At 41.8% G+C, this 11,781-nt stretch overlaps 1 protein-coding gene across 2 annotated transcripts in view; it reads right to left on the bottom strand.

Moving 5' to 3' along the window:
• Positions 1–11,781, bottom strand: part of gabrb3 (gamma-aminobutyric acid type A receptor subunit beta3) — a 30,948-nt gene that overhangs the window by 3,870 nt on the left and 15,297 nt on the right. Inside the window, exons 5-9 of one of the 2 annotated variants that reach the window (XM_027005572.2) lie at positions 10,724–10,806; positions 9,724–9,861; positions 8,058–8,210; positions 2,164–2,408; positions 965–1,045 (exon numbers count right to left, since the gene is read on the bottom strand). In XM_027005572.2, the coding sequence (XP_026861373.1) occupies positions 965–1,045; positions 2,164–2,408; positions 8,058–8,210; positions 9,724–9,861; positions 10,724–10,806 (700 nt within the window). The remainder of the gene's footprint in view (positions 1–964; positions 1,046–2,163; positions 2,409–8,057; positions 8,211–9,723; positions 9,862–10,723; positions 10,807–11,781) is intronic. The other variant, XM_027005573.2, reaches the window with a different exon arrangement.

Genomic DNA, 11,781 nt, shown 5'->3' with positions numbered 1-11,781 from the left:
TGTTGTAGTTGCACGGGGGATACACATTACACTATACACAATATTATGCAGATGGTTTTAATGTAATGGTTGATCAGTGTATATAAGAATGTACAAACATGATTTATTTTTGTTGTTGTTGTTGATCGTTGAAAACTTTGTGGAGTACACTGAAATATCTATTTTTACTCCCTTTTCCTGTCTGAAATGTCCTGCTTCTCTGGAAACCTTGTGCACTTCACTACTTCACAATTTTTAATATCTCTACACATAAATTATACATATTACACATTTAATATCTCTACACATAAATTTTGTTCCATAATTATATCTGTAATATTAACATATTTAATAGAGATAATGCATAAAATGGCATACAAGTTAAATAGATTCTACAGGATGTTTGTATGCATTGTACTGCACATAACGTTAGCTGACTGATTCTATCAACCTAACAAAAATTCCCTTTACAAAATACTCTCAACTGTCAAATCTTCAGGCGTTATATACATGTGTGACTATAACGCCTACAGTAATTTGTATTTCTCTGAACAAAATCACTATCTTTAGGTTATTTCCCATAGGATGTGCCTCAGTGAAATCTATTGTTTATTTACTTTTACCTCTCTGCCTCGGCAGTAATAAATAATTCAGAAATACATTCTAGGAGAAATATAATTACAGCTCAAGCATCTCAGTAATGATCTGCACCAGTGGTTGTGTAATAAAAAGTAAAGAGTATTAAAACAGAATATAAAACACCAATTTGAAGGTGTTTAGACATGTTGGTCCCGGTGACCAGTTGCTGGTTAACTGCATCTGAAGTTACATGTGCACAAATGGAGAAAAATGTGACATGAGACAGCCAAAAATAAGAAAGGAAGCAAGAGCACCAGAGCTGTCACACAATGTGCACGAGGAATGTCTGAGGAGGAGCCATACTGTGCGCCATACTGAAAGAACAGCCAGCAATACACACACTCACCCCTCGTGAGTGACGGTGGCCTTGTACCTGATTGGACTGTTTAATGGTCGATGGCTTGCAATTCCCTCCCTCCTGAACAGACTGGGCAGAAAAACACACAAAGGAGAATTTCTCTTAATGAGAGCCTCAGCTTCACCTTGTACTGCAAGATGTTAAAAGCTTAAGCCTAGCATTGCCCCCACTCGATGAGCCTTGCTAAGTTACTCTTCGGTAATTGTATATTCCACCAGGTCTCTGAGCCATGATAAAAGCTCATTACATAACTAACAATGACATAATGTAGTACGCTATGTTCTCATATAAAAGGTTAACAATAACACAACCATAGGTCAATTTGCATGTGGCCATATTTCTCCTCATGTTGACAGTGTGATGGTGAATTCTAAAGCACTTCCAAATCAGAGAAAAATCCTGTTAATTCATTCATAAGATGATATGGCCCGCGTAGGTTAGCAGTTAAAAGCTTTTTGCTAAAATTAGAAAATCAAGAATCACTGTAAGTAGTGAGAAAGTAGACAGAAGTAGATCATTACAAATCCTGGCATTAAAGGGCATTAATCATAAATTATTTTATATATATATATATATATATATATATATATATATATATATATATATATATATATATATATATATATATATGTGTGTGTGTGTGTGTGTGTGTGTATTAATCATAGACAGAATATATACTAAATACTATGCTAAAATTATAAAGAGGAAGATCTGTCCATTTGCACAGCTAGACTATCCCTCTATGTGAAAAAAAGTGCAGAGTAAAGGTATACTAATTCAATAACTCTGATTTCAATACTAAAAGCTCTGCTCTCTCCCCCATTTAGTGTAACTCTATCCATAAGGTTATACAATTAGTGGGTAATCTGTTTTGTCTTGAGTTAATTCTCTTCTCTCAACAAAGGTAGCCTTTCTGAAACTACAACTACAGTACATGTAAACAGGCTTTACCATAACTATGCAGTAGGTATGTAACTAAATACACTAACAGTCTAGAACTGGGGGTGCCAGGTCTAGTTCCAGTGAGCTGGACTTCAGCACAGTTGATGATCTTAATTACACCTGATTCAACTCATCTGTTGATTATTAGCTTTATTTGTGTATTTGATTCTGGACCAGGAGCTGCCTGCCCCTAGAAACTATCATAGCATGTCACAGTGATGCCAGTGAATCATGATTTCCCCCACCTTGTTTCCATCATATCTGGGCCGGTCATTGGTGGATTTATCTGTCTTCTCTGCCAGTTTCTTCTGCATCTGCGGGCCTCGACCAAAGAAGATGTAGTTGACAAAGGCATACTCCAGCAGGGCGAGGAAGACGAAGACAAAGCAGCCCATCAGGTACATGTCTATGGCTTTGACGTATGGGATCTTAGGAAGTGTTTCTCTCAAATGGGTGTTGATGGTGGTCATGGTCAGCACGGTAGTGATTCCTAAGGAAGAATTAATGGATGTTAATAGCCACTCAAGACGTTTCTCATCACCAGAGGGCTTTGATCCTTTTCATGTTTTCCTGGTCCAATGAGCCTGTATCACATGTACTGCATGGAAACGCAAAAGGTATCCAAACAGGATCTCCAGTACCGAAACTACCCCAAGATATCAGGACCTAGCTTGGCCAATTGGGTGTTTCTATATCACCAAAACAGACTTAACATGGTAACATGGTATGAATGGCTAGTCTCTGATAGCCCATAATTTTTAGTGGGCTTCAGAATAACACAAAAGATCCATTTGTCCCAGTGTACAACCAGAATAACCAGTGAAAAAAGCACAAATTGAAATAAGATATATATGGGGCTGTATACATAGAAAGAACATTACGACACTGAGATTATTCAGAGATTCAGCCAAAAGAACTGTGATGAAATCGTTCTCCTTTGACAGCTCGGCTCCAACGCCCACCATGAATCTGGACTATGCGGATGGGTGCTACAGATTGAGCTCTGTCACAAATTGCAAATGCCAAAAATGAGCTCTGCTTACTAAACCCAATTACACAATCACAGTGTCAAATTGAGCAGTGAATCATCCTGCTGTGATGGTAGAGTATGCATTGTAAAAACTCCTGTACTGTTTATTATATTTTCATGGCTTAACTTTCATTTCCATATGGAAGGTAACGGGCACATTTTTTTTTTTCATGGCGAATGGATACCCATCTGGATATGAAGCTCTGAAAATGAGAGAACTGAATGCAAGCAAATCAAAAACATAAGGAGATATACAACATCCACAAAGCCTATAAGACATCATGGGTGATTATCATGCTATACTGTAATCTAAGAGAAAAGCTCAACGTAAGAAGACTATTTGCTCCCTTTTCCTGTTTTCTTCCTTTTCTTGGCCCAGTGGTTGTTATCTTCCACGTAATGATATATACATAATGATATTCATTTTTCATAGCCATGGCTTTTCTCCCAGACTACATGATCGAAATACTGGGTGGAGATTTTCTTTCTGCATCCATTTATATAGTGCATGTGTATTATGCTATTCTATTCTGCATGTTGAGTGAGTTGGCTTTGCAGGAAATAGGATTGTTTTTGATAAACTTTTGGCCTCAGCTAAACATAACTGATAGCTAACAATGGAATATGTTTATCTATGAAGGTCTATAAATATATTTAGCCTCTCAGTGCTCTCTGTAACAACCAAATTAGATGATACAAAATTTTGAAGTATTTTGGCTATTGGTATAAGGCAATATGAAAATTTAAAATGGAAGAATCTTTTTACTGCTTATGTGGATTAATGATGTTTAGTTACAACACCCTGACCAGGGCCTGGTAGCTTGATAGCAAATTGATAGCGGCCTTTTCAACAGGCAAAAGGGGCTGTGTAGCATGGGATGGCAATCTTGCTTTAACCGCATTCACTTCCACAAAAACTGCCACTGTGGTACTTATCAGTGGGGTATCCCAAATCTGATCTAAATCTGGCCTGAGTGAACTTCAGAGAGCCTTGGAATAATTTCTTTCAGTTCATTTAGCCAGGAACTCCAATGTGGAAAACAGACAATTAAGTAAATGGCCCCTCCTGCAGGCCTCACTGTGCTGTGAAATTAAAAGGTAAACACTGTACAGACCAGAAAATACCAACATGTTATTGCTCTTAAATTAAGATTTTATGCAATTTAATAACATCTTGGTAAGTGTAACATTTTACATCACTTGATATGTACTCTTACAGATATTTATCAGTATGACTGTCTGCACTCCATGAAAATTGGACACATGACCTTGGTGTTATTAGCACCTTGCTCTACCCACAGTACTATCATAGCATGCATGTTACAACCATATATGATTAGTTAGTACTTCAAGTTCTCAAATTATATAACCTAAATTATCATAGATGCCACTGAACGTTATTGTATTCTAGATTGATGTATTCTAGATGTTCATGTATTACAATATGTGATAGAGCTATCACCACCTGTCCCTGCACTCACTACTGGCTTGGCCATGCTCTACCACCCTGTTAATGGTGAGGTATATGTATATATGGTTAGATTATGCGGGCATGTAAGGGGAAGATATGGAAATGTATGGGCTATGCACTTTCATACATTGTGTGTTTAATATTACTCATGTTGTACTAAATTTGACACCAACATTACAACATGGTACTTTTCCTATCGCCACAGTTACATTAAACTATTCTATATTTTATGATGAAGTAATGCAGTGTTCCTATAAGTATCAGTTAATGGAATGACACATTGTCCTCTGTGGAATGGAATTTGGGGTTTCAGTGTCTGGTTTCTGGCCAGTAGGCTACTTATTTGGAACCTCTGCCCACCACTAAATCACACCTCCACATGACTCAGCCTACAGGGGGGTTCAGGAGCCAATATGAGATGCATATGAGATGCCTCTCCCAGCCTGAGTTCCTTTATTGTCACAGAGCCAGGGGAACTCGCCTAAATATCCCCTTTATGAGGTGCTGGGTCAGGGTAAGTTTGAATGTCTGGAGTGGTATGTGGCCCTTGCCTCTCAGGGCACCCGCAGGGAGGTGAAAGTGTCTTATGCCAGACTTTGGCACCTCTGAAGAGGAGTGAGCTTTTTATAAACTTGCACCCGGGCCACCATGTCCATGATTTTTGAATTTGTTTTCTTTGGCTTGTCCATGCTAAGGAGAGAGATGGCCACTTTCTTCTCTTAACTGCTGACACAGAGTGGTGCACTGAGACTGTCATTCAGATGCTCTTTGTGCAATAGGTTAGCAATACAAAGAATATTAAAGGCCAAAGAAGTAATTAGTGTGGGCGACGGTGGTTTATGGAGAACCTCATCTCCAGCACATTGCCTGTTATCTTGTTAAGGAGAGAGGGCTCTGTCTACTGTAAAGAGAAGGTTCTGTCTACTGACTGCAAAGTGGGCCTGGCCTAGTTTTTATCATGACCTGCTGCAGGACCATTTAAAGACACATTTGACACGATTCTTGAAATTACAATCCAGACATGTCATAAATGAGCATATGACTACCCGACTTTGCACAGATACTGAATGTACATGTTCTCTCTCCATGAACAGTCAGATGGCTTCGGTAATTTGGTGAAAGCGTCCTCTACAGTGAGCAGATTTCCACATTTAACTAAAGATTCCTGTACAATGACCAAGATGTATTGAGTCCAGAACGGATACCTTTCCATAGAACTGGTGCAAAGGCAAACTAGCTCCTAAGCATAAACCGAGGACACCATATGTGTGAGGCCAACTACACTTGCTGTCAATTATGTGAACTGCAGTAAAATAGCAGAGAACACATCTCTGCTGATTTTTTGTTGAAACTTATCAACACATCCATTTTCTTTAAAAAGGTGTTAATAGGATAAAACTGTTCTTTTGATTTAAAATACACATTAAGATTTAAAATACACATAAAATTTTCTTAAACACTGCTTTGATATTTCTGCATATTGAAAAGTGTTTTATTTTCAAAGTCATGCAAAACATTCACAATTATGGAAAAATTCAGCATGCTAAAACAAAAATGCTAAAACAAAATAGAGCTAGCCAGTTTTGTTCACTGGTTTTAAACAGAGAAGAAAAAATACTGCCAAAAAATACAAGTGCTATTTGTTACCACACTCTCACAGAACTTTTTCAGGTAGGAGTCCCCAGATTAAGAGGGGACATACGTGGGTGGAAAGACCGTATGACACTTTACATAATCCTAAAAGCATTGTCTCTCTCTGTAAAAGTACATCTTAGCACATCGAGTTGTTTCTGAACAAGGCACAGCTTGGGAAGATCAAACCCGCCGGCTGGTCCAGTGAGCGCAGTGGAATTCCCTAACCACAGAAAAAGAGGCCTTCACCTGAGCCAACTGAGCTGGGCTCTCTGCTGGCCTCTGCTCAGCATGTGGCAGGTGGAGACAGCCATGCAGAGGAGCTACAGTAACCAGTACAGATGCTCCATCATACCAAGGGCCACTCTCAACACACATCAGTTTTTACAACAGCAGATAATGAGAGACTTACCTTCTTATGTTTAAGTCAGAACATGGTTAACGTATAATGTGGAGAATAATTTTACCTCATCATGAGTCAGTATATGAGTCTGTTTGTTTGATTTACAAACAATGATTAATGCCAAAACAAATTGCACAACAACCATGTTTCAGGTTACGGACTCCCAGCTGAACAGGCTTTAGTCATTAGCTAGAGCTCAAGTTCCATGAATCCTGTCAAAGCTCTATGCAAACTAAAACCTCAACATGTGAATGGGTGGCCAAGTTAGTTAAATGATCAAACAGAAAGAGTTTAAAGTCGGAAACAGTAGTGGAGTAAAACCATCTGCATTATATGATCCCCTTTTGCATTTCCCTTCTGAGTTGATGTATTCAATAGAGTGTGTGTGTGCATGCACACGTCTGAGAGCGTGTGTGTGCATGGGAGTGTGTGTGTAACACAGACAGCTGCCAGTGGGAATGCTGGAGCCGGATGAAGAGGCAGGAGGGGTGGGTGGTCTGAGCTTCACTCCCAGCTCAGCCGAGCCATTTAAAGGCGAGTTCCACCGGGCCTGTGGCTGAGCTGCGGCATGGAAATGGAGATTAAATGTAATTGTTCACCAGATGCATTGATCTCTGTGTTTTAGTAGGTTAACTTGAAGTCCAGAAAAAAAGAGAAAGTAAAATGGAATATAGAGAAAGAGAAAGCTGTACAATGAGGGATAGACAGAGAGAGAGAGAGAGAGAGAGAGACAGACATAGATCCATAGCAGCAGGTGCAGTGGGTGCATTGTGGGTGTGTGGGTGTGTGTACAGGACTCTGGAGACTTTTTCCTCCCAGTGCAAAGTGCTCTCATTTCTCTGCTTAATGTGGTTAATGAGGATATTCTCCCAAAAGTAGAACACCACCCAGCACATCATCTTCATCTCAGAGGCAAACACAAACACACACACACATACAAACACACACACAGGAGTTTGTATTCTCTCTCTGACGTTCTTTCTCTCTCTCTCTCTCTCTCTCTCTCTCTCTCTCTCTCTCTCTCTCTTTCTCTCTCTCTCTCTCGCTTGCTCTCACTCCCACATGCACTTGCTACGCATACATCATCATAACACATAGTGTCAGATAGAAGTACATACAAAATGTTCACATTTTAATTTTACAGTACATGACAGAATTTGACCCCACTGAGCACCCACCCCTGCCGCATGCTCCGGACTTGAGTGTGGGAGTAAGTGGGGGAGTGTGGAGGTGCTGTGGGAGGTGGAGTCAGCAAGGTTGAAATGAAACATGCAGGTGCCTGCTCTCTCCAACTCCTCCCCCACGCTTCAACTGAAGAGGCCCAGCGGCCTGTGGGGCAGACTGAGTCACAGTCCGGCCTGTAGGGCCTATGCTGCCTCAGCGCCAGCCACCAAGGCGATGTGCATGCGCTTGCCGGCATACTCTCTCTCTATTTACAGGCACGCGTGTTCTGAGGAAGACTTTGCACCAGAGTCTCTAGTGTATGTTCAAGTGTAGGAACACATAGGTGTGACAGAAAGAGTGATGAAAGTGAGATTTCTCTGCTTTTTCACACCTACTTTTTATCAGCAATGTGGGGTGTGTGGTGAGGAGCAGACCGTACCTAATGCTACTCTGGCTGCCGACGCATCATAGTTGATCCAGAAGGATACCCAGGACAGGATAGTGATCAGGATGGAGGGCATGTATGTCTGCAGGATGAAATACCCGATGTTTCTCTTGAGCCTAAAGCTGAGAGACAACCGTGGATAGGCACCTGTAATAGAGAATGGGAGAGAGTAAGACAGTGAGGACAGGGGGAGAAGGAAGAGAGACAGACAAGCTATTTATGTCAAGGAAAGCAGAGCCATACTTCATGTTTTGTTTCAGTTTCTATGGCAATGGCTGTGCAGATTGCCTCTGTCGCTACGGCAACAGACGATTGCGGCCGAATAAATTGTCCGTGATTTGTTGTAGCTCAGCCTTGAGCGTTATCGCCCGAATGGAACAGAAAAACAAAGATTAACTTCTCAGAAAACGAGTTTAATGCTGATCTGACACTGCAGCAAATCACCCAGGCACGACATGGCATGGGATCTGAATGGCTGTTCAGCACTGCGACTCCGCCCAGCGATGGCACACGCACGGAAAAGCACAGCTCACGTGGACCACGCGCAATGCACGGTGCTGCTCAAGCTCTGCACCAAATGCCCTTATGTGCACACACACACACACACACGCAAACACACAGACGCACACATACCACAAACATATGCTTTACACTAGGAAGCAGGACATGGCATAGATGTTTGATGTGAATTATTCCTTCATTTCATATTTCAGGATACCACTTCAATGTGCATCCTAGATTTTCATTCTCTTCTCCATATGGAGGTCACTTTCTGCCTCTATGCAATCCCCTCATATTCCTCCTCCTCTCCTCCTTCTCCTCCACCTATCAACCATGAAGAGTTCAAACCACAAACCAGCGATTCTTTCGAATCCCCACCAATATGTGCAGTGGCTGGTGAAGCCCATTCTATGAGCCATTAATTCAGGAGTGGGACTAATCATTACTGCACGGCTTCTGTGAGTCCTGCAGCTTTAGAGGAGAATCATTTATGCAGTAGTTCCACCGGTTCATGAATACATGATGCCTTGTATAAAGTAGCTCTCTCCTCCTCTCCTGCTCTCTCTCTGTCTCCCGTCTTTTTTTAACAGCTTGAAGAAACAGAGAAGTAATTGCCCCTCCATTATCACTGGCTAGTGATAGTGTTTCTATGACAAGGGGTTAGATGCATGATGCCAAGATGATAATTAGTCGTGCCTTTGAACGATGTTCTCCACAAGTCATCCTGAGAGGGTTGAGAGAGAGAGAGAGAGAGAGAGAGAGAGAGAGAGAAGGGCCACAAACACCCAGTGACAATAACACTCTTCTGCAGCACCCAAACGCACTCCATGCCACGATGCATCAAGGGTCAGTTGAGGTCAGGACGGCAAAGAGCCAAAGAGCTGATATGTTCAAGCCAGCATTTCGAGACAGCGGAGAACACTCTTCAGCATAGGCTTAGCAGCCCGTCCCTAGAGAGCCACCTCCTCATGTCATGTGCGAGGAAATTAAGCCAGCCAGCTTATTTAGACACTGGTGTAGAACACAACACAATGTTTCCGATCTCAAATAAGAGTCAAGGAACGTACTCTGCGATACACGAACATAAATCATTGTATAAGTGGGTCTCCTGACATAAGTTGTATTACACTTATGTATAGGCTGTCAGGCACTGACTCACCAGTAGAGAAAACAACATTTCGGGAGACCAGATTGTAGTCAACGATGGAGAACTGAGGGAGTTCTATTCGGGCCACGCCAGTCACGGCGGTGTCTCCTCCTTTCCAGTAGAATTCGATATCGTCAGTCGTGTAGCCATCTGTCAGCAAGCCACAGGCATCACAAATTTGACTTGTACAATGCTGGTTCTAGATGTTAGTCACCTGTACATCACAGTGACTAAGAAAATTTCATATGATCCTTGTTTTGCCGAATTTTTCATACACAATACATTTATTTTAAGTACATAAATTTGAGTCAGAATTCTGTAAAAAAAAATAGGTTCAGAGTGATTACAGATAATGGAGGGTAAATACCTTTTCACAGACAATGCTTTCCAAAAGACGTGTTTAAATGTACTGAACCATGGCTATAAGCACAAATGTGTTGTTGACATATTCATGTGCAACAGCAAGATCTCTACACAGGGGTGAGGAGTAGGTGTAGGGGGCGGTTCTTCAGATGAGTGGGGAGCAGGCAGAGGGGGTGGTTCTACAGAGGGGTGAGGAGTAGGCTGAGGGGGCGGTTCTACAGAAGGGTGGGGAGCAGGCGGAGGGGGCGGTTCTAAAGACGGGTGGGGAGCAGGTGGAGGGGTGGTTCTACAGAGGGGTGGGGAGCAGGCGGTTCCTCCCCAGTAGCCTGGGCTGCCTGGCCCAGTGCTCCACTGGTTTATATTAGTGTGATACAGACAGAGGGATGAATAAAAGTGCTTTCTTTATTCTAAAACGTATCGCTCAGGGAAGGGACATTTCCAAAGGAGCTTCAATTGCTGGCCAGTTTCTGAGCTCTGCAAACCCCCCTAAGACACTAGCTATACTGTGAACTAGTTGTGAACTAGCTATACTATGAATTTTTAAAATTATTATTCTTGCTTTTGTATGTGTGCGTGTGTGTGTGTGTGTGTGTGTGTTTGGGAGAGAGAGAGAAAGAGAGAGAGAGAGAGAGCAGAATAAGACACTTACAGCTCTCTATCTCCAGCGTGCAGTTTTGCTCATCCAGAGGGTATCTCCTCAGGTCCATCATGCAAGCAGCAGTTGTGGTGATTCTACATTATATACACAAAGAATAGTGTAGAACACGTGCACACAAACACACACACACACACACACACACACACACACACACACACACAAAGAAAGAGAATCTGATACAAGTGCTAAATAGGCAGTTCTCTAAGGAACCACCAATATGGTTTTAACACCTTCCCACCTTGTTGAATGATTGTGTGACCTTACGTGTGTGTGTGTGTGTGTGTGTGTGTGTGTGTGTGTGTGTGTGTGTGTGTTTGCATGTGTGCATTTTGTAGGTGGATTTAGGTATGGGTTCAGTTACAGAACACATGAGTGCACAGAGGCGCCATTATCATTCATTCCCTCCTGCACCTCTGTCTGTGCCCAGCACTAGGAGCTGCTTATAAAACTCACATTCACACAGTCACTAGAGGATAGTGAGTACACACACACGCACACACACACACACACACACACACACACACACACACACACACACACACACACACACAAAGTCCTACATACTGAACACCCTTACATATTACTTCATATACAAAAGACAGCCTAGTAGATTTCATAACCTCTAGAACATAGTCGCATATTCTAGCATAAACACGTGTTCAGGGCAAATCCAAACACATTTCCATCTATTTTCTATTTACAGTATATGCAAAAAATTGTTTGTGGACACCCAAAATTATAATATCGAGCTGAGGCTGTACAAGATGCAGACGGAGGGAGGATCTGCAGCTGATCTTCACACATTATTCAGCTCCTCTTTAACCAGCATTCCTGCACTCAAACAGCTGCCTTGGATACTTATGAGCATCCACTACAGGCTGCAGCAGAGAGCTGTGTCATGTCAGAAACAAGCCTCAAGGAGGGAGACCAATACCAAAAAAGAGGAAAAACAGCCTTTAAACTGCCTAGTCTCGAAGGAGTATACAAACAATGCCTTGGTAGTTCATTAGCTGTGCCTAGCACTAAGCAATGCTACTTCACAAATAATC

Source organism: Electrophorus electricus, chromosome 3, assembly GCF_013358815.1.
Source record: "Electrophorus electricus isolate fEleEle1 chromosome 3, fEleEle1.pri, whole genome shotgun sequence".
Classification (NCBI taxonomy): domain Eukaryota; kingdom Metazoa; phylum Chordata; class Actinopteri; order Gymnotiformes; family Gymnotidae; genus Electrophorus; species Electrophorus electricus.
Note: the sequence above shows the minus strand (reverse complement) of the source record. Positions and strands in the feature narration are given on the sequence as shown.